Source organism: Pocillopora verrucosa, chromosome 12 (assembly GCF_036669915.1).
Source record: "Pocillopora verrucosa isolate sample1 chromosome 12, ASM3666991v2, whole genome shotgun sequence".
NCBI lineage: Eukaryota > Metazoa > Cnidaria > Anthozoa > Scleractinia > Pocilloporidae > Pocillopora > Pocillopora verrucosa.
The window spans coordinates 3,212,204-3,239,034 of NC_089323.1; the positions used below are offsets into that span (position 1 = coordinate 3,212,204).

General features: G+C 37.6%; 4 protein-coding genes across 4 annotated transcripts; 2 read left to right on the forward strand and 2 right to left on the reverse strand.

Moving 5' to 3' along the window:
• Positions 1-193: 193 nt before the first annotated feature.
• LOC131783265 (uncharacterized) lies at positions 194-9,870 on the forward strand. The gene is made up of 15 exons (XM_059099992.2): positions 194-332; positions 477-524; positions 1,310-1,388; positions 1,784-1,863; positions 2,138-2,209; positions 2,789-2,853; positions 3,068-3,183; positions 3,603-3,974; positions 4,435-4,498; positions 4,598-4,709; positions 4,945-5,100; positions 5,702-5,794; positions 6,218-6,310; positions 6,806-8,075; positions 8,434-9,870. Exons 1-15 carry the CDS (start codon positions 210-212, stop codon positions 8,658-8,660), a joined length of 2,970 nt encoding a protein of 989 aa, XP_058955975.2. The 5' UTR covers positions 194-209; the 3' UTR covers positions 8,661-9,870.
• A 102-nt stretch (positions 9,871-9,972) lies between these two features.
• On the reverse strand, positions 9,973-12,261 carry LOC131783273 (signal recognition particle 19 kDa protein). Its single transcript, XM_059099999.2, has 5 exons — positions 12,191-12,261; positions 12,019-12,094; positions 11,731-11,802; positions 10,994-11,102; positions 9,973-10,209 (listed from the first exon to the last, which is right to left on the reverse strand). Exons 1-5 carry the CDS (start codon positions 12,226-12,228, stop codon positions 10,061-10,063), a joined length of 444 nt encoding a protein of 147 aa, XP_058955982.1. The 5' UTR covers positions 12,229-12,261; the 3' UTR covers positions 9,973-10,060.
• A 51-nt stretch (positions 12,262-12,312) lies between these two features.
• Positions 12,313-22,686, forward strand: LOC131783231 (centrosomal protein of 78 kDa-like). Its single transcript, XM_059099959.2, has 18 exons — positions 12,313-12,778; positions 13,599-13,680; positions 14,528-14,624; positions 15,433-15,505; positions 15,891-15,994; positions 16,512-16,686; positions 16,926-17,039; positions 17,234-17,298; positions 17,599-17,693; positions 18,590-18,679; positions 19,169-19,223; positions 19,585-19,675; positions 20,035-20,075; positions 20,204-20,281; positions 20,723-20,782; positions 20,921-20,993; positions 21,901-21,997; positions 22,301-22,686. Exons 1-18 carry the CDS (start codon positions 12,517-12,519, stop codon positions 22,401-22,403), a joined length of 1,755 nt encoding a protein of 584 aa, XP_058955942.2. The 5' UTR covers positions 12,313-12,516; the 3' UTR covers positions 22,404-22,686.
• A 109-nt stretch (positions 22,687-22,795) lies between these two features.
• On the reverse strand, positions 22,796-26,536 carry LOC131783248 (potassium voltage-gated channel subfamily C member 1-like). Its single transcript, XM_066159387.1, has 2 exons — positions 25,810-26,536; positions 22,796-24,058 (listed from the first exon to the last, which is right to left on the reverse strand). The coding sequence occupies exons 1-2, from the start codon at positions 26,362-26,364 to the stop codon at positions 23,096-23,098; spliced, it is 1,518 nt and encodes a 505-aa protein (XP_066015484.1). The 5' UTR covers positions 26,365-26,536; the 3' UTR covers positions 22,796-23,095.
• Between the last annotated feature and the right edge of the window lie 295 nt (positions 26,537-26,831).

Sequence of the window (26,831 nt, forward strand, 5' to 3'; positions counted from 1 at the left end):
GTTGAAGCTCACATTAAGTCCGAAGTACCCTGATTTAAAACTCTCTTGGTTCTTTCCCATATCAACGAAAGAAAAAGCAGCAACAAAAGCTAACAAATGAATGAGGGAGGTCGCACAATGGTCTCTTTGGGGCCTGGGCTTCGTTTTCTGGACGAGCCAGCGGAAACTGGGCTCTAGAGACTTGAAGGCGGGAAATAAAAATATCAAAGATGGCGTCTCGAGGGTTTCTTGTTGCCGATAACAACATTCGGCCGCCTCGGCGCCCTGTTCGATATGTAGCTTCAAAGCAAACCAAACCGACCAGAAGAAAGAAAAAGAAGCCAGAGTGGGACGTAAGTATTTAAAAATTAATCTGTTTGGGTCACTCTTTTTACGTTACGATCGATCGATTTACTGATCAATGTTGACAGAACTCACTGGCAGTACAATTAACTGAAAAAAATTTTACTTTGATCGTTCATCTTCTATCATCGTAGAGCACAGTACAAGATCTCACCGTACACAAGGCGACTAAAGAGGAGCAGGTGATCAATAAAACTCGTGCTTACCTTTCAAAAAACAACTTGATTACAGAAATTTGGTATTGTAACTCAAGGAACCAGGAGATTTCCCAATTTAAGAAAGTAGTGTTAACATGTATTAACTACGTGGCGAAGGATTTCTTTATGTTGTTTAAATCAGTCTGCTTAAAATAGCGAAATAAATCGTCTCTTATCTTACCATGAACTTTTTCAATAGAAGGGTGGAAAGAGACTAAGTGATGACTATGTTGTTTACATGTGAACTGGCAGAAGTGTATAGCAACTAAGATACACTCACCATACTCCCATAGTTTTTTTTTTATTATTAACATAGCTACTTTGATCACTTAATTATTATCATCATAGCTACTTGTATTATCAGTACTCTAATCATTTTTATAATTATTATTGCATCCATTTTGAAATCACTTGCAATTTACTCACACATCTCACTATTTTATGCTCTAAATCATATTGTTTTCTCAGCTAATGAGACACCTTTACTAAAACATGATAAGCAAGAGAATTTTGCGATTACAAAATAGATGTATTACAGTGGTAATTGAGCTTTGTGTTGTGCAATTTTGGTCTGAAATCATACTTCACCTCAAAATCCCCCTGCGTGCTTGTTCAATTTTAAAATCAGGCCAAATTTCACCCCAGTTAGCTCAATTACCATTATTTATTAGGATTTTTGTCATTGTAATTATTATTGTTACTATTATTATTACTAATTTACTATTGTTATTATTATCATCACTATTATATGCATTATCATCCTTTTCAAGATAAGGAGACATGAAATTCATCTATCTAAGAATGCAGGCAGTGTACATTTACATGGTAAATCCAAAGACCAAAGCCTAGGTATGTAGTTAAATCAAATGTTGTATACTTTTGAGAGAGATTCTAAAAGCAGAGCGCTGAAAAAGCACGAAAATTATATCTGGTGCAGTGCTCATTTGAAATTATCCTGATGTTATTTTATTATTTTTATCATTATTATTCCCTGGTGATTTTAGCCCAGCAAAGTTTGTAAGCTTTGTCTCTCAGACACAGTCATGATAGGCCAAAAAAATTTTTTTTTTGTCTGGGAAGATTATTTTTGTGAACACATTGAGAGAATTCTAGTTTTGTCTGCTAGTGCGGAAAGGCCCTTAAATGAGGAAAAACATTATGATATCATATATATTTTTTTTTCTCTTGATGCTTCAATTCTATAATTATTACTTCAATGATAATAACTTTGATGCATGTTTTAGACTCAACCACTCAAACTCCAGACACAGTGGAAAGACGCAAGCTGGCCATTGTTCAGGAGGTCCTGTATGGTCAAGATAAGGTATATGAAGAAGAGGACAACTTGTAATGAAAAAAGTTGATAAAAACTAGCTACTTGTTGCAGTATTATTTTAAGTCATTTTCAGCATTGTGAATTATTGCCTCTGGACAGAAGGAAACTGCAAAATTGTAAATTTTCAGGATAAATTAACACCTGAGATGAAAAAAAAAAAAAACTAGGATTGGAACAAAAATTGAAGGTGGGAATAAAATTGTGAATGTCTGACTACTTGAAATAAAATTGCAAACAATTCAAACTGTATTTTTTCTGGTAGTTCCATGATGTGTTATCAGAATCAGACAAGACGATGTCAGTTGTAAAAGATTTGTTTGGTGATGATCCAAAGGTAAGTTAGATGATGAGAGTAATGATTATGATGATGAAAACAAGAAAGAGAATAGTAATAATAATAATAATAATAATAATAATAATAATAATAATAATAATAATAATCATACTAATAATAATAGTAATAGTGATAATTAACAATTATTCACCCAAGTGGAGGTGAATAGTGGTGGATAGCTACTGAGCCATGAAGTGATGAGATAAAATTAATAAATTCACTTACACTGACATTAAGGTTCATAACTGTTTTAGTATAAACCACACAGATACCAAAAGATAAGTTTATTTCTTTCAATATACTCAAAAAATGGTTGAAAATTTAACTCTTGACATGAGATTTAGTCTCATCTGGTTCTGGAGATGAACAGTACTTGCTTTTCACTTCCAAACCAGCCAATCAGTGGACAGGAAAAGCATTACACACTTGTGTGGTATATACTAATAATCATTATAATTATAATTAATGAAAGCAATTAAAACTAATGATAATTGTTATGACTATGAGGTTTTACTTGTAATTTACTTTAAATTGTAGTCAAGTATTCTTTCCTGATTTTTTTATATATTTTCATAACAGAAGTATATGGGATTTCCTAACATTACTGCTGCCCCAAGAAATCTTTTGATTGGCAAAGAAAACAGGTAGGTCAATATTTTTTATTTGGAATTCTATTTCAATGGTAAATTAGCCTAATTGGAATTCCATAGTATTGCTAGAAATACCTGTTGTTTCTAAATGTTCGGGCCATGGCTATTATTATTTCAAGTTTGCATGGTACATTTTGTGGTTGCATGTATGTGGTTTTGAGCTCTTTTTCGTAAATCATTCTCACTGCATATTAATCTTTTTTCCTAGACTTCCAGTTGGTCCTGTGGCTGAAATGCCTGAAACTCCAACACATCTTTCCCTACTGAGTGACTCCATCATGAGGACACCAGCACTAAATGAACTCCCAGATCATGACAAAGAAGGTTAAACTTAGTTTGTACCTTAAAATTATCACTGGTTGCGACTCAGAAGTGGGGAGAAAAATTAAGTTTACCAGTATGAGTGCAGGATGAATATTTCCTGCTTTCTTTTTGGGGGTAAGGAGGCAGCTATACACAGGCTAGGGTTTTTTTTAGCTTATTTCAGATTGTTCTAGAATATTGGGCCTGCTTGGTCAAGGTTTGGCTATTAATTATAAATTATTGTTTCCATAACAGGGTAGTGATGATAGTAATAGGGACCAAACCTAGCCTTTTATACAAACAAAAGTAATTTCATTTAGTACATGTATTGTGAGCTTGAGGGAGATGTGGGGGCAGAGAAATTCTAAACTGATTCACAAATGGATAGCAAAAGTGTTGTTTTGGTTTGGTTCATTATGAGATTGTACAATATTTTGCAGATTATGAGTCATCCCCAAGGACACCACCATCTGACCAGGAAAGGATCACCTTCCAACCTATGCTCGATGTTCAAAGATTCCGCCAATATATGGCTGAAGAGCAAAGCAGACAAGCAGGACACTCAATACCCACAGTACCGACAGGAAGTGGGGTGGACCAGGAACCACCAACATCTAGTAGTACCAATGGGCAAGTCACTACTCCTGGTGAAGAGGATTCTGTGCCACTCCAAGATGGACATGGCACTGATCAAGTGTTTGCACACAGTAGGGTGCTTGCTGAACAAGATTCTGGAAGTCAGCCTCCTTCCTTTTTATGTCAGGATTCATCAAGAACTGTGATTGCAGGAGGGCCTAATTTTGTGAAACCAGGTACCACATATTAAATGAAGGCTGTAATTTCTCTCTTTAGCCCCTAACAGCAGCCAGCATCTTATTTTTCCTAACAATATGACAGCTGAATCAAGCTATAAGTATACAGGATTAAGAAAAATGATTGCGAACTAAAGCTCATGATTGTTAAGTAAATTCTCCTTGTTGTCCCCATGGGAAATGTCTGAAGAACAGAATGGGGAATATGCATATTTATTTAATGGTTTGGTTCATAGGGTTAAGATTGGGAGACAGGGTGGACCAGCAATGTTCTCCAGTTTTCAAATTCTTTAAAACTGTAGGTTAAGTTTAAACAGTCAGAGAACTTGTGTTGCAATCTGTTTAACATAAACTTCAAAAAGTTAAATATTCTTCACTATTTGACTATGATTAATTCTTGTAGAAAACATTTGTTTCATCAATTAATCATTGTTTGATAATTGACTGTATGATTGTCAAGTGTCTATAGGAGAGCCCACTTCAAGGGACCTGATTCCACCTCATGTAGGAGACCAATCAATAAGGTACATGTACCAATATAGCATAATTATTTCTAAAGAAAAATTTTGGGGAAGAGCTAATTCAAGGGTTTAATATGTGTATATTAAATGTCTTTTCGTTAGAGGAGCAGGGACTGGTTCTCAGGGGTCTGGCAAAGTGAAGACAAAAACTAGTCACAAACAAGCATCAAATTCATTTTCAAGTGGTATACGAAGCCTGGATGACTTAAAGAAGGTGAGCAAGTTACTTTTTTTAATTTCATGATACCTTAGATGAATTGAAATATGGATAATAATAATTACTGGTATATAATTATTAATGTACTGTATCTCTGAAAACCCAAGCTTCCACTTATAAGCCCTTGTTATAGAGAGATATTTTCAAACTTTTACTCAGAAAATTATACTATAATTACATCTAGATTTTGAAGCTCAATTTGCCAATAATTGTCTTTGATTACTTTCAAAAGATGGTGGAAGAACTGGAAGGTGAAGTAGCTGCATATGAAGATGAAACAGGGCGACTGCAAACTAAGCTACCTTCTCTATCATCCACTGGCAGTTTTAGTGGTTACACTGCATCGCTCATAACTGCTGTCACCAAGTTGATGGGGTACTTGAAAGAGGTACATTATTATTGCCATAGTTATACATAGTTAGGCAGAAAAGAACGGCTTTCCCTAATAAGCACACTCTCTACTGTTTGTACACCCTGCTCTTCTTGTTTTAGCTACATCTTCAAAACTACAAAAAACTTGATGTAGGGTTTCTTAGTCAAAGAATTTCTGTCAACTCTTGGTTTGGTTTGCTCTCATGTTGGTATTCAATATTGCTTTTAACCCCTTTAACTCCCAAGATCTGATTGTTAATTCTCCCCTCTTGCTGCTACACATTTCCTTTTAAATTGGTTATGAGAATTTGGTGTTAGACCAGGATAACAACTTCTACCTGATAAGTTTGAATATTCTCATTACCTGTTTGCTAAATAATGTATGGATACAATACCTGGAGAAGTTACATGTTAATCACTTCTGGGAGATAAAGAGTTCACTAGCCTAACCCACTACTGTTATATGTTTTAATCATTATAATCCAACAAATATTTGCTCGCGTCTGTTTACATATTGGAATGGATATAGTCTACAGACAAATATCTTTACATACTTTTGCTTAAAATGGAGGCTATTTTTCATTTATTTTGCGATTTTTTTTATTGTTGATGTCAAGAGTGAGGTTCAAAGAAAGGCAGAAATGGTCATGAGAGAGCAAGTACTACAGGGATTTGAAGAACAAAGGGCTTTGGTTGATGCTCTGACTAATGTGAGTTTGAAGTATTGCTGGCAATAAATTTCCCAATTTGTCAATCAGTCCTATAGCAACCTGTCAAATGGGGCCTAAAGCTGGTGAAGGATAGGAGCTTGGGATCAATATCAATATCTGGGCAACTGCCCACCCACCCCTCCCCTAACCCAACATTAACCCTAAGTTGTTATCAATAGACTGTTATTGGGTTAGGGGATCCAGAACTTGATCATATTGTCATTAGTAGAAGTAGTTGTGGTCTGAGCTCCAAAACTTGGCATGAACAGACAACTAATGCATTGAAATTAAGTACTAGTTCAGAGAATGTAATGCTGCAATACTGTACTTGTTTCTGACCCCAGCACAAAACTATTGATCCATGAAATTTCACACTGCTTATGGGTTAATGTACTTGACATGTGCATGGATACTTTCTCTTAGGATATTCTCCACACTCAAGAACAAAACCTAGCTTTGCAACATGAATTGTTTGAATATAAGAAAAATACAGATGAGCAACTGCAGTACTTGAAGGTAAAAAGAAAAGTTGAATTTTAGAAAAGATGAAATTGATACAAGAAGTATAAATAGGTAACAACAAACCATCAGACTGGGAAAATGTAATGGGGGAGGGGAAGGCCTGTAACAGACTTACATCCTATCTAGGAGGGGTAGCATAACTCCTTGTCACTTCACCCTTTATACCTTATATCAGTATATAGTATAGTATAGTTCTCTGTACATTTCCTAAGGTGCCGACATGGAGAATTTGTTTAACAATCAAGAGTTTCTTCAGCTGTTGATCGTTTCCTTTGTTCTCATGAGCTTAATGTTTTAGTCAGCTGTGATATTGTAAGGAGAAATGAGATGCTAATCACTCTTAGGGGTGTAAGAGGAATCTAAGAAAAGCTCCTGCCACTAGATGTATAATTATGTAAATATTTGCTAATCATTTGCTGTAAATATTTTGCTGGTCAAATGAAAGTTTAAATAAGACAATAATGCAATTCTGATTCCTTTTCTTTGTAGAGAGAATTGTTTGCTGTGTTAAGAAGCTATGAATATCAAGCACTCTCCAGCAGTATCAATACCTTGTACAGCTTGAACCCTGTGGCTTTAAAGAAAGGTGGTTTTGATGCCCTTAATTCAATGCAAGATGAAAATCATAGTTTGGATTATTTACCAGGTGCTCCAGTCAGTCAAGCACATGAGAAGGGGGAGCAAAAAGGTTTTAGAAGTGACAAAGGCCAAGGATTGTCAGCAAACACCAGAAATGGACCTTCATTCATACCTCTTGCTACGCCAATAGATCCAAATTCAATGCAGTGTTCCACCACAAAGGTTTCCTCAATGTCTCAAACTGGGCTTGTTCCATCAAGATATCAAAATTCTGGGTCAAATCAAGTTAATGATGGGATTCCAAGCCACAGCGAGTTAAGCTCCAACATTGTCATGTACCCACCAAGTCAAGTTACCTTCACTCAAGCTGCAAGGAGGGAAGGATCTGCGGCCAGGCCTTATATGGTTTCACCTGGCATCCCTGGTGAGCCCAATTGTGCTCCAAGTAATCTGCCAGCCCATACTAGTACCTCCTCTGGAGTGGTGCCCACAGGATTCTCCATGAATCCTTCTCATAATCCAAGGCAACATCCTCAAAGGCAGCCCACTATTGACAGTGCCATGGAATCAAGGCCTGGTGGCACACAAGCATTTCCAGCACAAGGTCATCCACATGTGATTCAAGGACTGCAGCCTGAAATTGCCAAAGGCATGGACCCAAGGCTTGGAGACCCACAAGGGTTTTCAGCACAAAGTCATCCTCTAATAAGCCAAGGACTGCATCCAGTATTTAGCAATGCCATGAAACCTGGACATGCTGCTCCACCAGCATTTTCAAGACAGGGAAATTCACATGTTCAAGGACCTTCTGGTCAGACAGCAACTGTCAATGCTGTGAGACTATTGCCAGGTGGTCCACAAGGGTCTTTCAAACAACCTCAGGAAGGCTCTCTAATATCTTCCCAGGCAGCACCTACTGGGCCGGCAGTAACTTCCACTCAAACTGTGGGTGTTTTACACCATCCACATCAGCCTCCTCAGCAAGGCCTTAGCCAACCAAACACAAAAGCAGAACGCATGTCAAAACCTAAAGTTTTTGCACCAGTGACTAGGACTGCATTTGATGGACTTCCTGCCAACCATCAGCTAAGGGAACGACTTCAGAACATGGCTAACAGACAGAAGGGTTTGATAGCCAGAAATAGTGAACAAAATGATGGAAATGTGCAAGATTTGGAAGGTACATTAAATAGAAACAAGCCGGAAAAAACTGTCTCATTGGCCATAACTGGTCCATCATTCTACATGAATAAAATTACCTGTAAACAATTCCCTTGTTGGCATGAAATCTGCAAGCAATATATGAACATGTTGTGATGTTTGTGCCAACCTCTCTCACCAAGGCCCTGATTTGAATTTTTTACCAAGCACAAGTTATTATTGTTTTGCAGTGTTTGATATCATATCTGTTTGTTCCATGTCCATACTAAGCCTACCAAGAAATTTATGTCTTTTAAGAAACAAGAAACAAGAAACTTTATTTTATTAATTTGTGACCATGGCATAATTTCCAGTGTTCTTTTTTATTATTGCCCCAGGTCAACAACCACGCCCAACCTCTCCCCATGTGCGCTTCCAGGAACCTCCAGCGGCTGTGAAGGGACAAGACAAGGTTGAACCCAGACATGAACAAGTTTCTCCTCCATTGTCACCCATTCCACATAGGAATCCAACTGTTAAGAGAACCTCAGCTCCCCCTGACAAAAGAGTTGTCATTAATCTACCAAATGCTTGGTCTGATGTCTCATCAACAATTTCCTTGTGAAATGAGAGCTTTTATAAAGACCATTATGAAACTTGTTCACTTAAAACAATTGTACTCTCATTCATAATTTCAATATTTGCTTCATGCATTTTTTCACCCTTGCACTCTCTGAGTGACTTCTTACAGTATCATTCAAAGAAACTTTGTGAGGCAAACAGTGAAATATGTTGATTTTTACCGCAGAAATGCACTCAGCTACTCCAGCTACATCAATTGTTTAAGCATTCTACTCATTAAAAGTAACCTCAAACAAAAAATTAAAATCAAGTGTGACTTGTTAAGGAACTCAAACCGGCAAGCAAGACTTTTAGAGGCATTTCATTTGAGAGAATCAAGTACTTGTTCCAAGATACAAAGAGTGTGTTATAGCTTGCAAGAAGGCCCTCTTAATTAGTGCTTTGGCACAAGCATTTCTTTACCTGCAGGAAAATATATGGCAGTGTGTGACATGCATTGTGTCCAGTACATGGTACTTTCCAAACAATTACCCTAATCAGTGTTGGATAAAAATGTATTTTGGTCATTTTATTTGCAAAAAGGTTCACTTTTTCCAGTTCATGGTACTGTCCAATTAATTATCCAAATCAGTGCAGAATGAAAAACAAACATTTAATTTTGGCCATTTTATTTACAAAGAGCTGCACTTTCTCCAAGTCACTTTTCCCAGTACAAAGTACTTTCTGAAAAATTACCCAAATCAGTGCAGAATGAAAAAAATTTATTTTGGCCATTTTATTTACACACAATTGCACTCATTCACTGACTGTATGTAAAATCATCACTTTTTCCAGGCCAGTCAGGTTTTTATATCTAAGGTTTGTGAATAAAATGTTACAATGTCAGATTTTTGCAGAGCTTTGTGTCATTAAAATGGATTTATTTAATAGGTTAGACTTGGAATCTAATTAAAAAGCCTTCAAATCATTTACAGTATGCATGTGGTTGTTTTTGACAATATAATATTTAGGAAAAGGTTCCTGAGTATCCATAATGTACATACATTCAAATAGCTTTAAATACACTGTAAAGTGTGATATTCCATAACTTACAGTACAGACTGAGAAAAGACAGTAAGATATTTATTTTATCACTGAGTTCAAATAGAGGGTGAAGGTCTTAATTCAAATAAACTTTTTAATTCAGTGGGCCATTCAATGAAATAGGGCTTGTTGAATCGACCAATCATAGCAAATGTACAAACTAAGAGATACAATAAATCTTTTTATAATACCCCATCACCTGACCCATTCACTTGAGGTCTCATCCATCAAAAACCCTTACTAATTCACACATTAAATGACACAGAAACAAATGATTGTAGACCACAACTTTAATGAGCTTTGAGGAAAAAATACTGACTTGTTTAAAATTAATACACATAATGGTTTTATTTATCTTCTTTATTTCCCTTTGCCTTTCTTTCCTTTTTTTTTCTTTGCTGTTGCTCCTGCTCCTTGCTGCTGGTTTGTATTTTCACTTTGTGAAGACTTACTTTGACGACTTTTCAACTTTGGGATCATTTCACCAAGAAAGAGAAATAATGCTTTCCCTGTGAAACAAAATACAGGACATTTTAAACTTTTCCTTCCAACCCTTTAACTCCCAAGATCTGATTGTTAATTCTCTCCTCTAACTACAACACATTTCCTTGCAAATTGGTTACAAGAATTTGGCTTTCAATCAAGATAATACCTTGTACATGATAAGTTTAAGTATTCTCATTACCTGTTTGCTGGATAATGTATGGATACTACAGGGAGAAGTTACATGTTAATCACTTCAGGAAGTTAAAGGAAAGGCTAAGGAGAGACAGGAATTTACTGTAAAACTTGGAAAATTGGGAAATCTGGAAATATTTCAGAAACCTTATTGTATTGAGAATAATTTTATGAGGAAAACACAATTTAACTATGAGCGGCAAAAGTAAATTACTTTTGTTGTGTCTGTGGTTTGCTTGTGTTGGATTTAACAACATGCTAAGTAACATTTTCCTTCGACAGACTGCTTAAGGCAAAGCAAAAAATCAATATGATCCAGTCAGATTCTTGGACATAATATGTCTTTGGAACATGGAAAGAACATTTTTGCTTTGATATTCTGATACTTCATTAAGCAGAAAATAATTAATTTCAAAATTGAAAAAAAAATTTGCATCAGAATGTAGGTGTCATTATTCTATTCAAAATACAAAATGTTCTTTTCCTTTGTCCGTAGTGAATGATTATACATGTACAGTTGAAATGAAAGGTAATGAAAATTTAACCAATAGTAATACAGAACCACAGCATTTAAAACTGTCATGTGGTGAACACTCAGCTTATAGATCAACTTACTTGATTGAAATTTTTCATTGACAAAGCTTGCATCACTCTGTTTTAGTTGAACTCGTACTCTGCCCTTACATAAGGCATCTTTAGCACTGTCTTTAGGATAATATTTGTTCTGAAAGTACATTGCAAAATGGTATATATAACTGTAGTGTATTGCGTTACACAGCATTGCCACTGTGAGAACACTTTCTATTACACAATTGTGTCGTAAATCTACTTTCAAAAAGTAGTTTGAAAAAAAAAGTAGTTTCATTGTTCCTTGAAAGTTAAATAACTTATTATGAGTACTGTATGGTAAATATACCATTAATAATTTATTGATCATTGAATTTAAAAGACAGTTGAATTGGAGCAATGAGAGGAGCAACTTGACCTATAATCCTCTTCATGATGTATAATGTCATCCTTCTGAAAAAATAAGACCGCCTGGATAAACTTTCTCTCAAGATGGGTATTTTCCTCCTTATAAGAAGCCCTGTGGCCTCTTCTTGGTTAAGAGAAAACTCTATTAAGCATAATAAATACTAAGGGGCCTAATGTAATATGATCAGTAACACTGAAAACCAGTCTCTAAATCGTGAGAAAAACGATTACACGTTCATTTATCTACAAAACTACGATAAACAACAACATTTCTCTGACATTCCTCGCTTTCTCTCCGAGGAATCACCTCACAACAAAGAAAGATTTGAAATTTACAAGTTAAAAACAAAATAAAAAGATTAGAATATTTAATTTACCTCTACTTCGCAGTTAAGTCCTTGACTCTGGCAGACATCTCTTATTTCAAAAACTGTTGGATTGTCGGCAGCCTTAAAAATAAAAAACAAAACCAACAAAAACGTATTCGTGCATTTCATAGCATTCATTAATTTTAGCAGTGTACTGATTGCAAAATAAACATACTTGCAACACCTACGTTAAGTTTACATCAAGATCTTACGAAAACGACATCTTAGGGGTTCACGAATTTAATTATAAAAGCTTTTTAAAGGTTTTTTTTAAACAACAATTTGCTAATAAAATACCTTTTCTTTAGGAACACGTCGACCTTGTTGAACTGTCTTCCTGCTATTCAAATAAGCTGGATAAACCACGATCCATCTGAAATATAATCCACACACAATTTTTTTAAAATTAATCTTAACTATAGAAAAGAAATAAGAGGCGAATTAAGATGAAGGACACTAAAGTTTTTACCGATCTTTGGAAGCTGGATCAGTACTCAAATGCGCCATGTTGAATTTAAGTCGTTCCGCTGGTCTGTTCGAGTGCGGAACATATTTGAGCCCGCATTCAATTTTAACTTAACCTGCGTTTTCTTTCAGCAGAACCAAAACCGTTGGAGTGAAAAACAAAATGTTTTGTTATCAGTGGGAACTTTCATCGTATGGAAAATTATTTGCGGAGTTTTAAAGTTAGATCTGCAATGGAATAATAGTGTCCCTTTCGTGGATGTCATGAAAATCGTTTACAAGTTCGTTGGGGCTGCACTGTTGTAATTTCCGAGCAAATGCGCGCCAATTATGGCCATGATTGAGACAGTCCGTCAGAGACAGAAGAACTCCGTTGATTTTCCTTCGTGTTACGATAATCTGTGTGCTTTGCAGAACTCATGTCCTCTGGGATCAATCACTGCGAATCTAGATGAACTCACCATTGATTGCAATGCCGATCGGATCCGCCATTCGGATTGGATGCCAATCTTGAACGCACTTAAGATCAACAAGACGTTGAAAAGTGTCGCATTCAGGAGTTACTGGCAGCAAACACTTTATCCAGATGGAGGTAAGCAATATTGAAATTGGAGCGACAGTATACAGTGTTTGACTCTAATTCAGCTCTTTAGGTGTCTTGATTAGTCCCTTCTAGTGTATGCGATCAGATACTAACGGGTACCAGTCATCTACCGGGAATCTAAAACCTGGAGACGCCTGGTTTTCGAAAATTCCATCTGGGTTGAAAGTTTCAGGTTCGAGACCCAGTTGGGTCATTTTGCTGTGTTTTTGGACCACTAGGAGTAGAAATGAGTTCCAGCAAATTGTCAGGGAAGACTGATGAAATGCTGGGGGGTAACCTTGTGATAAACGAGCATCCCATCCAGGGGAGAGTAGTAGTGGTAATATTATACCCCTTGCATGATATGGAAACTGGGATAGGATCCAGGTGGATGGGCCAATTGGCTCAAGTACAGACTGCTTTTTTTAGCTTCCTGTTCCCATGCCACACACCTAGTCTTGTTCTGTCCAGCTGTGCAGAGCTATTGAATAAAGGGGGTAAGTTTCTTAAGAAACTGTGGTGCTGTGTCAGTGTGAGAGCATAGCAGGTAATTTAGTGTTAACAACTGAGTTGAAAATGTAAATTAGCCGCTGTAAAGAAATAAGAGGCTGACATTTTGAGCATTAGCCCCTTGCCAGAGCAATCTCTCCAGCAGCTTAACTCAGTTGTTAACACTAAATTATGTACAGAGCTATTCCTGAATAATGCATATCCATTTTTGTCAGTATTCATAATCAGCTGTAGAAAAGTGCTATCTTATCCAACTTTATCTTTAACTTAGTGGAAAGTCAGTCATTGCTTTAATCCTGTTAAACTCTTATTACATCAGAGGTAACAGAGCAACGTTTGCAAGCACTGAGGAAGAAAGCACCTCCAATCCGTAGCAAGGATGTCACATACAGGGTTTGCAGGTACAGTAATTCACTCAAAGCTAACTAGCTATTCTGTTTCCCCACTTAGAAGTGTGAAAATTGTTTTCTTTTGAATAAATTCATTTGATGGAACATTACAGTGATTATTTTCCTCCTGATGTTGTGAGTGTGGTAACCAGAGTCTGATCTAGGACTTCCAGCAAGGGGGGGCAATGTGTCCTAGTCAACAATTTTCAGAGGGACATAATCTACCCCCCCCCCCCCTAGCATTTATTCAAACTTGTGCCTGGGAACCTCAGGCCTTTTACATTCATCATATTCCCTGGATTTTGGTTCTTGCTTCACTTTTAATCTTCTAAAATTTAAACAAAATATTGTTTTAAAAAGATTTTGTATGAGATGAAATCACATTTCCTTGTTTCTTTTTCTTTTGAAACACAATTTGAAGTGCACGTAAATGACTCAGAACAGGTATTTGAAGGGCATATATTTGCTCAAACCATGGCAATCCTGTAATGGCACGCTCTAGATCAGACACTGGGTAACTTGATCCCTACAAGAGCATACAAATTCCAATTCATCATTAACAACTTCCTTTAGTTTTTCCGGTACATCAAGTTATCATAGCAACTCCATCAAGCTACTCCATAGCACTCTGCAATTTTAATTTTAATTTTAAGGCAAGCTCAGAAATAAATGTTATTGATCTTTGAACAACCGTCAGAATGTTTAAACCACCTTTGATTGAGAAGACTTTGTAAAATTGTCAATTTTTGGAACTGATTAATTTATGTCACTGATTTATTTTTACATTCTTAGTTTCATTATTAGTTTCATTATTGATAAATGATCAACAGTTCAAATATTCTAACTGTGAATTTTGCAGAGCCATCAAAGAGTGTTTAGCTGTTACAGAGAATTTGACATCTCTGGTTTTTGAAGGAATTCCTCTGAGAGAAAGAGACCTGACCTGCCTAGCAAAGGTACAAGAAGTGATAAGTGAAAAAATTGTTAACAAATTTTTTACAAGGAGTTCAGCACATGCAGACCAATAGTACTCCTTCTCTCTTGTTATTGCTGTGAGAGGTCTTGTAAGTTGATAAAAAATAGAAAAAAGAAGAGTTTGCATACTATGGGTGCTGCATGCTCAGTGTATGATAATAAGGCGATAAGGCTATAAATTGTGGGGAATTTTGGCTCTAGTTGTGGGAATTTGGACATCAGTGTCCTATTTTGAACAATAGTACCTGATTTTCTACACTACTCTCCAATTTCATAGGAAAACTAGTGGTCAATTTATACTTATGTCTGATTCTAGACACATATCCAGTTTTAGACTCAGGTATCCAATGTTATATGCCAGTGTCTCATTTTTGACATTAATGTCAGGTTTTAGGCTCTAGTGTCTGGATTTTAGACACCAATGTCTAATTTTTGAGACTAGTGTGAGGTTTTAGACAATAGTGTGCTAGACTCTAGTGTCCAATTTTAGAGACTAGTGTCAAAATTTAGGCACATCTGTCCAATTTTAGATGTTACTGACTGATTTTAGATAAAACCACATTGTAATCCAAATTTCATTTACCTTGTTGAAACCAATCAAAAAAAAAAATTTTGCTCAGTTATGCCTTCACCTTTCAATGAGAATCATTCAATGGTCAAAATATTTACACTCGGAGCCTGTTGGATAGGATTATAAGTCTTAAAATATGTAATTATTACTCAGAATGTTTTATTACCTTTGTTTTTCAAGTTTTTGACACAAAAACATAAATTTCTTTTTCCTCCAAGGGTATTAAAAAGAACAAAACTTTACAGCATTTGTCCTTGGAGTTCTGCCAAATCGGTGACAGTGGCGTTGAAAGTGAGTAGTCGTAAATATTTTTTCGATGATAAATTTTTCTCTTCTAGTTTGTGGCTGGTATTTTGATTTGCCTTAGAATATCATCAGATACTCTTAGGAATTTTCATCAAACTTGTCAAGCATCATGCTCAAATTTCCACTGGCCATGTTTAAGATGATAGTTGTGAACGGGACTTTGAGCTCGAGCAGTCAACGAGTTTGGCCGAAATTCCAAATACATCTGATGCGCATATTGGGTGCGACATAATTCCGTGCTATACCAGGCAGAAACTGATGTGAAATATTTCCAATGAGATAAACATAGACTTTATTAATATACAAGTCTTCATTTACTATCAAAAGTATCAAATTAAACCTCGACTAAGACTTACATTTCACTTTGCAGTCCTCTGCAACGCGATTAAAAATAACACGTCCGTGATGACTGTGAACTTCTCTGGGTGCAGTCTAACCTGGAAAGGAGCAGACACTCTTGCTAAAGTGATAAAGGTGTTGTAAATTATTTTTCTTCAGTGAGTCAGAGTTTTGTTATGATCTTTCACGGTTCATAGAGCATGATGCACGCTCGAAATTCGACACGTGCAACACGACACTCGACCCGGACGTCTCGAAACTTGTCTCGAACGTCTCAGAACTCGACTCGTACGACTCGATACTAGACTCGTACGACTCGATGCTCGACTCGGACGTCTTAAAACTCGACTCGGACGTCTCGAAACTCGACCCGCACGACTCGATACTCGACTCAGACGTCTCGAAACTCGACTCTCACGACTCAATGCTCGGCTCGGACATCTCGAGACTTTTGTTCGTATGACTTAGTACTTGTCTCGAACGTCTCGAAACTCGACTCGTACCTCTCAATACTTGTCTCAAACGTTTCAAAACTCGACTCGAATGTCTCCATACTTGACTCGAGCCTCAAATCTCGTCGTCATGCAGAATCGTGGATTGAGTTTTGAAGGACTATCAACTTACTACTGAGTGTTGCTTTATTCATACATAGCACCAAGCAACAAGACGTCATGGTGTCGCGTGGCAAGACAGCCTGCGGTATCGTCGTCCAGATCTCGACAGAATGCCTGGACTTCGGCGAATAACCATTTGTAAAAATCCAATGATTAACGATCAGGGAGCTCAGTTGATTGCTGAAGCACTCAAAGATGATCTCTGGGTTAAAGGTCAGTTTTGTTAGATCTGATTTGGTGCTAAACTTTATGCGTTTATTTGTCCTTGGATTTATCATCAGTTCGGAGAATGGAACTTAAGGAAACAAAAGAGATTCGTGGAACACTACAAATATCTGTGCTTATTTTAGCATCTTCAAATATATTGTGCAGTCTGTGAGATTGTTCTGAGTTTATGATTTTTATTATTAGTATTATTTTAATTTTTCATCGTCGTAAATTTTCCTCTGCAGCTTTGGATATGCAACAGTGTGGGATTTCAACTGAGGGTGCAATGGCCTTTCAGCCGGTCTTAAAGTTCAACTCCACCATTTACGTGTTGGACCTCAGACTAAATCCTTTGATAGGTAAGTGCAATTTGTAAGAGTAAATTCTCAAATTGGCCCCCTTTCCCCCCCCCCCATGAGAGCCACCCTCCGTCAATAAACTGACACGCCCACCCCCCACCCCCAATCCTCGGCTGCCCCTGTTTGCTGCATATATATTTTTTTCTTTTAATTTTTTTTTTAATGTTCGCTCATTTGACTTATTTTTTCTATAGATCGCGAAGTTTTTGGATCATTGATGGAGCAACTGATGATTAATTGTGGAGAGAGCGAGTTGGAAGTAAGTTTGTTTGATGTTGATGTTGCTGTAAAAAAAGTCGATGTGGCGTTGCTTTTATAACCACTCTTGGAAACTTGGGAATGGGTTGTAGATAAGACAGTTTCCACCGGAGAAAGTCTTTATATGCACGTTATCAGGGAAAAAGGAAGGGTGGGGGGTGTTGGTATCTTCCCACTGCTCTGCGAGCCGTGATTAAATTCCTCGTCCGTGGAAAAAGAAAAATACGGAAGCTGCGAGGAATTTAATGTGTTCAGTGGCTGTCAACATCATTACGTTAGCCTTTATGTTGTATGTTTTCAGTATCCGTGGTTACTGATAAGAGAGCCAAAACCAGGACGAATACGTCCGCAGAAACGAAAGAGCGCGGCTACACAGCAGGGCATGCGGGCAGGAAGGTAAGTGTCGAAAGTGGTCTGTTATCGTTATTGTTATTAGAGCTTTGCTGGAATTCTCCGTAAAATTCACGTATGAGGGCCGAACGGAATGAAGTGGAGGACTCACAAGAAACGACCTGAAAGGAGAAAGCAATTAAACAGAGAGTTTAAGAAAATCACGACGGAACGGCAAACGGCAACGGCAACGGCAACGTGAACACCGTTAAATAAAAGGTTTAATGAACAGAACAATGGCTGTACACGCGCGTTAGAAATCTTTGTAAATTTCTTTTCGTCCTCTGCAAAACAACAACGTGAAATGAGCAAACTTTGCGTTGTCTGGGTAACATGAACGACGACGGCTAACTTATTTCCAATTTAACATTGTGTTCCATGTTCAGTTTCGAGACAGTTTTGATAGTGAGAAACAGGCTAAATGACTCTACAGTATCGCGAGACTCGTAGGTAAAATATGAGTTCATTTTTTACCGACGTTGTCAACGGCGTCGCTTTTTAATCCTTTAAGTCCCACTGGTGACCACGACAGAATTTCTCCTTACACTATCCATACGTTATCAAGCAGACAAGTAATGAGAATAAAGAAAAATATCAATTAGGGGATTATTGGTCGATTCAATTTCAAATTTTCCAAAATAACATCACATAAATTGTATGGCAGACAGTAAGGAGACTTACTGATGAAATCTTGGGAGTTAAAGGGTTAAACTCCTAATAAAAGAGCGGCGACGGTCATGTGCTCAAATATATATTGATTTTTGTTCGGGCCGGTCAGGTCATTACTTACGGACCTAGCGCGGCGAAGAATCATTAGTTCAGTTGCAAAGATTTCCTAAATGTTTCACGAGCGAAAGAATTTGATTCATCTCTGTGGCTTTTCTTTCTCTGCTGTTTTAAAGGACTGGTGTTTCGAGGAGTGCTGTTGTCGTGTCAAAGAAGTCTTCTGGTTTCATTCCTTGGAGAACAGCAGCTAGAGTAGGAAAGAACAGGTAATCTATTGATGAAATGATGTCGCGTGTCTCGCGATTTAGTTACCTCAAATATTCATATGTTTGCGCCATTTCGACTACGTACCTCAAGACTACCACAGGCGAGAAAGACGCCTGTTCGCTTGTGACTTTATGAAGCATTGTGCTGTGGTCTTTGCCCTTTTCCTTTTTTTAGCTGTTATCCGGCAGTCTGCTGTCACACAATTCTCCTGTTCAGTTTTTAGGGTCGATTTCCGTCGCTCTCTACCCTCCGGTCTTCGCTCTTCCGGGGTCGGGGACAAATCGGGGACATCCGTGTTTCTGGAAGCTCGAGTCCACCGTCTCTTTTGACGTTCGTAAGACGAATTCTCATGAAACGTGGGGGCTACGAGCGAGCTCAGTCATCAGCTTGCCTTTGGGATTCAGGATTGTTGGGCTTTTTCCAAGACGGAAAAATAGCGCTTGCAAAAGTTTTTACCAGTATGTTTTGGTTCCACTTTCTTCCAACAGGCACAAACTTGGACGACAAAATGCACAAGACGGCTCGTCAGTTAAGAAAAAGAAGGTATGTTTAATGTCGATGGAGTCTTAGCAATTGTTGAAATCACGTATATGCGTTGTAAATGCTTAGTAAATTGCTGTGGTATAATTAATTATCGTTAATTGAATGTTTCTGGATTCGTGTCTCGTTTGATTATTAATGCTTGTAATTTTTCATAGTTTCTCGACTTTAAGTTTGCTTATCTTCCTTCCCTGGTTTTTTTTGTTCAGAGTGTGCTCTGTGTGCATGGTTGGCCCGCACTAAGAACGCGGGAGACGTGTGCGGGAGTGAAGAAGCGCGTGACGTCTCGCTTGTTCGTCCACGCGCGCTCAAATCGCACGCTTTTTACGCAGCCGGCCTTTATTTTGCTTCTGTTTTACATCAGGTGAAGTCTTCTGTAAGCAAACCTCGAGCCACAAGTTCACCTTTGGCGTCTGAAGAAGATGACCTTCCATCGCATCGAACGAGTACCACTGGTAAAACTAGACTGTTACTGACTATTGTTTAGTTTTGTTTTGTTTGTTTGTTTACCCAAAAAGTTTCTGTTGTGTTTCGAGAGGAGTCTTAAACGAAATGGTTTCAAACAGGGCTTCAGGTGGTTCCTACTCTTCTCCGTATTCCACTCTCATTCATATCAGGGACTTACTAGAGCCATCTTTTCTGGAAACAGAGGGAATGCAAGTAATTTAACACTTGTGACAAAATTTTTAGCGCAAATTTCGTGACCAGAGAGCTATTCCAGTTATTAGTTTTATGTTCCACCTTCCTTCAGTCATTTCTTTACTGGTGTATCTGTGTGCTATTTTAAATTACTGCTTATTAATTTACATTTCAGATTCCTCTGTTGATAATCGTGAAAAATTAAAGGACATGCAGGTACATGCTGGTCATTTTTTTAAAAGCTCCTTCATTTAATCTTTCTAACGAGTCTTTTTTCTTCCCTATAGCCAGTCTATAAATATAAAATTTAACTTTACTTTCTCTCAAACATTGCTTCCAATCAGTTAGAGATAGAACTTCTCAAACGCCGGCTTGAAGACGAAAGTCGAGCGCGTGCGACAGCCGACTCGAGAATACTCGAAGTAAGTTACTCATGTAACGTTGATATATATCTTAAGTTTAGGAGTCAACTAATCCGTTGACTCCTAATAGTGATTGACATTTAATTTCTCCTTACAATATCACCCCTGAATCAAACATTTAAGTAACGAGAATAAAGGAAATGATCACCAACCAACAAATCTCTTGATTGTTAATCGAATTCTGCTTGTCAGTACCGTAGGAATTGTACAGAGAACAGTATGGAGAATATGCATACTGATGTTAAGGTGTAAAGGGTTTGACACAGAGAGTAAAGGAGTAATCTTTAACTGTATTTCCAGTTTTACTTTCCATTCGACTACAGTGCATTTGATCGTTTTGATTGAGACTGAAAACGTGCGATCGCTTTACGCCTCTGTTGATATATCTGTTGGGCGTATCTACGCATTTTGCCGTCCTAATCTTTTCCTGTTTCGTTTTAGTTGCAAGTCGAGAACAGAAGACTGCAGCAAGAAATACGACTTTTGAAGACACAGCAAACAGTGAGTATATTGCGCCAACAGCCAGTAACAATTTGACTTTTAAGAAATTTACTCTAACTCGATTTATTATCGTAATCAAGTTCGTTCCTAGTAGACCCAGCTTTAACTTTGTTGTTGTTGTTTGTCGTTTGTATACAGTTACCACCAGCTCGTCCTGTCTCTCTGAATGGCACGTTCTTGAACACGGTCCCTGAGAAACAAAAGATCGGAGGTGCGTGCATTTATTGCCATAATAATGTAGACGAAAAAATTACGCACTTCAGATTGGCTGAAAACGGGTGCACTCTCACGTAACACGGGTGCAAAGTTGTAACACAAGCGCACACCCTTTCAAAATTTCGTCTATTCTGACTTTGTGTGATGTTTTTCATGTACATAATTAACAATTAAGAACATTATTTCTCTTGCAATTTGGCGTTGTAAGCTCTTGTAAATTTTTCAGACTACAAATTGCACTTGCCCTACGGGCTCGTCCAATTTAGTTGTCCTTTAAAAAATTAACTCGTGCTTGTTTGCACCAAATTGCACGAAAAAATCGTGTTATTACCTATACTTATTCTTCTGTAACAGAGCTGTAGAACTTCAGCGCATGTCATGGAGTTGCATTTGTATCCAAAGCGAAGGTGTGAATGATTTATGGTGGCGGAAATCGTCCAAAAATTTTAATTTTATTGAAACGTGCATGTCCTCTCAAATGTTATTCTGCACGCTCAGTCAAAACCTGCACAAAATGTATTTTCGCGATCGAACTGCAACAGTGTACGGCAAAATTTCGGTGAGAGTTCAAGGTTAAAACCGTGATATTCAATGGTTATTTTGTGCGTCTGTTAAAGGAAAGTCTTTTGTTTGAGTGTTAGCTTAACTCTCTACTTATGTCATAACCAGGGCAAAGGGAAAAAAGAAAATAAATCACCGTCTACTTGTCGATTTTTCTAAAATCCCGCCATTGCCTCGGTATGATTACACTGGCGAGCCTGCGTAAGCTCGTGAAATGCGCGAAAGAGTTTTTTTTTCCAGCTTTGTGTGTCTATGTGCAAGGTACTCTCTCTACCTTTATGTCTTTCTGACTGCCTGTTTGTGTGACTGGCTGACTGTTTGTCCGCCCTGTCTATCTGAAGGAGCGAAAACCATTCTTGAAGACGACCGCGTACTGGAGAGTATCGAAGCGTCTTTCAGACAATTCCATGGTTTCTTGGATCTGCTGAAAGGATCCAAGTAAGTGTTTTTTTTTCAATCATTCCTTTTTATTTGTCTCGAAGAGATTTTTGTTCGAAGGTCGGATGCAACACAGCCCCTTAACTCGAGCTGCTATGGGAAACGAAACATAACCCTAGACGTTGAATTTACTGGATCTTTATAAGGGGAGATTACTCTAAGTTCGAGTTGATTGAGGTCGAGTCAGCCAAGCTCTACAATAATTGGGTAATTAGTATTATCAACTGAGTTGATATTGTAAACAATATCGACAACAATTGCATGTTTGTATATGATCCCCTTTTTTACTTCCTTTTCCTCCAGGTTCAGTGATCTGGCGCATGTTCTTGGAGAGAACAGCAGCTTACCTGAGCCTGACAATGGCCTTTCACCAATAACAGAAGAGTCCTCTGGTACTGCAAGATGACGATTGGCTAAGAATTTCATTTCAAATTGGCCCATGTAAAATGGCTCTTTTAAATTTATCTTCGTGCCTAACGTCCCTATCGACAATACTGTATAGACATTGAACCAGTTACCTCGAAGTTTATTTACGATTTAAGGTTTATTTTGTGTTTTTTTTTAAAATACACGATACAAAGATACTAGATCGTTTCTCTTTTTAAAACCAGCAAAAGTTTTGTTACCTAATTTGTTACTGTTTGTTAATTCATCTTGATTTTCATCCCGTATATTAAGCCAACATTATTAAACTGTACATTTTTAACAGTTTATCTTGGTCTAACTCTCTCTTTCTCCGCTGTGGAAAATGCTGCTGGTATAAGCAACGAGTTTGCAGCATAAGGCTGTGGTGCGAGATGAACGCGAGAACTTTTGGGAATGTTAAGTTTTTTTTACGTATTCACGAGGGCATTCGGCTTCTTCGACCAGCTTGTGAATGAAATTTAATGGGCGCCTTTTCAAATGTAAATCTTAGTATGTTTATGATAATGACAGTACGAAATTGGTTATGGTTTTAGAAGAATATATGCCATCTTCGATAACTGTCGACACTTAAATGAAACTCGATCTAGTACCAACTAAAATTTTCAAAACTATGCAACTCTTGCCGTTACGGTACAAATTGGTTATTTTTTTAAAGAGAATTACATGCTTTTTTCACGTTTCCTCTTTCATTGTCTCTATTCGTTGATCTTGCTTTAAAATTTCCACCATCTCCAGGGCATTAGCTCTAGTTCCATACGTTGAATTTGACTTCCGGCTCGGTCTGCGCCCGTATGACGCATGCGTAGATATGCACCTCTTGCTACTTGACCGTTTTCTTACGCGTGACCTCCTAGGCACACTTCCATTAGCTTCTGATCCGGAACCACTGCGCCTGCGCGGTAAACGCTTATACATCAAATTGGCGGGAACCTGCGAAAGCGGGGCCATCTTTGTAGACCGCCGCGGTTGTTGTATACGCGTGCGCGCTTGCATGTAAAAGTACGAGAAGTTGCTGCCAATCACTGAGACCGGAAGTGCAATTATGATGACGCCGCAGATAGCGCACATTGCTCCTATAACTTTCCCTACTTTCGTTACCGGAACTACATCACCATACCCGAGTGTTGTGACAGTCACGATAGCCCACCAAAAAGACTCTGGGATGCTGGGAAACATTTCTTCGTTGTTTTCATTCTCTGCAAAGTAAATCATGCTCGAAAATAAAATGATTGGCACAATAAGGCTGAAAAACACCAGAAAGAGTTCATTCTTGCTTGATATTAGTGTATGGAATAAGATTTGGAATGAAAAGGACAAACTGAAAATGCGGAAAATTCTAAGCGTTCTCATCACCACAAGCCAAGATGTTCTTGTCCCGATGTGGTACAATGAAAGATAAAATGGTAAAACAGCAAGTAGATCCATCCAGTTCATGGGATTTTTTGCAAAGTTTTTGAAATTCGGACAGAAGATGAGACGAAGAAAAAATTCCACTGTGAACCAAATCGATGTCACGGCATCTAGAATCCGCAAGATCCTCATCAGCGTTGCGTTATCTTTGATGGATGTCACGGTGCTAAGGCAGAATTGCGTGACTGAGACCAAGATAAACAGACTTGTCAAACCAATGAATACCTAGAAAATATTTGAGAATTCTTCAATTAGCATGGAAAAGCAAGCCTAGTATAGCGTGAATTCTCGAACCCACAGATGTCATGTATAGATCTGGTTCTTGTTTCTGCTGCATGGGTTTTTCTCAGTTTTCCTCTGGCTTTATTTTTCGTATTCAGAAACCAAGACTTGAAATTCCAAATTTTTAAAGGGGAAACTAGGGCTATATTTGGTGTTTCCCTTTCATAGAAATAAATATAAACTGCTAGCAAACCAGAGAATAAACTAACTTCAAGCAAAAAATGTAGAATCAGCGTAAAAAAATTGTTTTTGTTTGGTGAGGGATCTTATAAAGGAGAAGAAAACCCTTGAAACCGAATGATTTTTATCTCCACCATTTGAAAGCGTAGAGGAATTATATGAGCGACTGCGTTTTGGGATTCCAGAGAGTAACATAGCCTTACGAAAATTGTTTCAAATTAGCTTGGAATCAGACTGAGGACACAAGCATTTTGAGTCTTGCTTAGCAGCCTGGTAGCTTTCCTGTGATGTAATAAAGCCTTGCCCCTTATTCTGCATCTCTTGGAAGTTTTTCTGACTGGTTACTCACTGATGTTTTTTTGTTTTTGTTTTTTTTTTCACTGAAATAGTGGCGTCTGTAATCAAAATTTTAGAGCATTTGAAGACAATTTTCGATTGGTACAGTTGGTCTTTAGAAGCTAAAAGAGGAGTCCTAGACAAAAAATAGGTAGAGATAAAAAAAGATATGGTTTAATTGTGGATAAATTTCTACTGTTAAGGAAACTTTTTCCACACGGCGACCATTACAAAACTGATCCCCCACTAAGGAAACGTCAATATGTCGCCAAATGTCTAAAAAAGAAACAATTAAATATCAAGGTAATCAAAAGACTTTTTGAATGACCTTCACATTAAAACGGAGTCTTAAAATCTTATTGCCTGGGGTTCGATTTCCTCCTCTATTCAACAAAAACCCAAGACCCCTTTCCTTATCACCACCTTATTCTGTTTCTTAGCCGTGTTTCTATCAAGCTTTTGAACTGAATTGTCAATCGTGTTTAAAATGAATTGATCAGCACTGTTTAGAAATTGAAATGAAGGTTAAAACGATCAGGTGTTTGCAGCGCATTTATGACAGATCTTCTCCGAAAAACACCTGCCACCTTGATTGCGTTTAATCTGTTGGTTATGGACTTGAATGAGTCCGTATTTGACCAATGGTTGAAGATACGACTAGTTATGCTCAGGTATAATTTCTCTCTAAAAGGGTTGTGCAATTCGCAAATTGCACACTTAGAGCTTATCAAAGGATAGTGAAGTGTCGAAACTGAATTTTTTCGGGATGAATGGTAACCCTTGCTGTGAAATAACTATAACAACAGCTCGGTCATTTTTATGCAAAGAAAAACATCTTTTGCATGGTTAAAAGAAGTATCGATGAAATATAATTTCCCTAGATAAATGCATTTTTTCTCGTATTGCCTACAAGATAAATAGAAAAAAAATTTAAAAGATAAAGTACTCTTTACTTTAAATTTGTCTTTGAGACAGTTTTCTGCAATATGAAATTCTTTGACAGATTTTCGGCAAGCTTTTCAAAATCGCCACCAAAATAAAAGAGAAAACTAATTTTTAAAATTTACTTGACAAATTTGTTCTTCCTCTTTCGAAAATTATGTAAAATTACGGGAGGAAAAATTTCTTCTCCGCATCAGGATCAACATTAAAATTAAAAGTTATCTCTACATTCTCACCTTTGCCGCAAGAGAAGAGCGTGGATCGTCCAACAGCGCCCAAACTTTGGGCCGAAATTGCCTCCATCTTTCACGATTATTTCTCGTTAAAACAGTCTCTGATCCAAACAAGCTTGCTATGGTTGCCCGCTTTTTCGCACCTTTAGCATTGCTTGTGCAACCTCCGGACGCTTTCCTCGCATTATCAAGATGAAATGTTTTAAGTGTCTCCTCTGTGTTCATCTGCCGCTTGTACAAGACCCAACAACATGGCTCGATATCCCGTTCGTTTATTCCCCAATACGACAATTCCTCTTGAAATAGCGCCGAGCAAACATCGGCTGGGCAATGAAGCTTGCCAATGCGGTAATAATTCAAAACTTCGGTAAATATTCGTGGATGTCGGTCGAAGAAGTATTCTCCAAGCACGGGGTCGAAATCGGGGCTGTTTGGATGGTTCTCCGCAATCCACGACAACCGAGTATCAGGAATATTTTTTAACGTCGTCAAAAAAGTGTTGTGTCGAAAACCGCCAACGTTTATAGTTACTCTGTCGTTTCTCAAAACATCAAACATGTTTTCAATACAAGCTGTGGAAATTTTGCCTGTCGTTTTTTTTTTATGTGAGTGTTTTTTGTTGCGAGGAACAGTTTACGCTGAGTGATTGAGATGAAGCGAACCAATGATTGGATCTCTACAGTATTCAACTCGGCGTCTGTATATTTCCTGGTGATCTTCAGCAAAGGTGGCAAAGGTGGCAAAGGTTTAATTAAATCAAGCACAGCGGATTGTTTAAGTTCAATCATAGGGTTGACTGACACATTTATTAAGACCGATTTCTTTCAAGAACGTTTCTTCAAAGACTTGGCGAATCAGGTCAGAATAACAACGGAGGGAAATTGGCCTTTTATTTTAAAGAAACTTATAAACTTCAACATAAAATGAAATGAAACATTGAAGCAGTATTAACTTACTTTTTACTTGATCAAGCCTTCCGTATTTTTTTCTCCATTGAATTTTCTATTGGCCTCGCTACAGCTGCA

Excerpts from the sequence above, each read along its gene's own strand:
- LOC131783265 (XM_059099992.2), top strand. The coding sequence starts at position 210 with ATGGCGTCTCGAGGGTTTCTTGTTGCCGATAACAACATTCGGCCGCCT. Across the intron at positions 333-476 it reads AAAAGAAGCCAGAGTGGGAC|AGCACAGTACAAGATCTCAC; the intron begins GTAAGTATTTAA and ends CTATCATCGTAG. Across the intron at positions 1,389-1,783 it reads ATCCAAAGACCAAAGCCTAG|ACTCAACCACTCAAACTCCA; the intron begins GTATGTAGTTAA and ends TGCATGTTTTAG.
- LOC131783273 (XM_059099999.2), bottom strand. The coding sequence starts at position 12,228 with ATGGCGCATTTGAGTACTGATCCAGCTTCCAAAGATCG. Across the intron at positions 11,803-12,018 it reads GACGTGTTCCTAAAGAAAAG|GCTGCCGACAATCCAACAGT; the intron begins GTATTTTATTAG and ends TTTATTTTTAAG. Across the intron at positions 10,210-10,993 it reads CAATGAAAAATTTCAATCAA|GGAAAGCATTATTTCTCTTT; the intron begins GTAAGTTGATCT and ends TTTGTTTCACAG.
- LOC131783231 (XM_059099959.2), top strand. The coding sequence starts at position 12,517 with ATGGCCATGATTGAGACAGTCCGTCAGAGACAGAAGAACTCCGTTGAT. Across the intron at positions 19,224-19,584 it reads CGTCAGTTAAGAAAAAGAAG|GTGAAGTCTTCTGTAAGCAA; the intron begins GTATGTTTAATG and ends GTTTTACATCAG. Across the intron at positions 21,998-22,300 it reads GATCTGCTGAAAGGATCCAA|GTTCAGTGATCTGGCGCATG; the intron begins GTAAGTGTTTTT and ends CTTTTCCTCCAG.
- LOC131783248 (XM_066159387.1), bottom strand. The coding sequence starts at position 26,364 with ATGTTTGATGTTTTGAGAAACGACAGAGTAACTATAAACGTTGGCGGT. Across the intron at positions 24,059-25,809 it reads GCTCTTCTCTTGCGGCAAAG|GTATTCATTGGTTTGACAAG; the intron begins GTGAGAATGTAG and ends AATATTTTCTAG.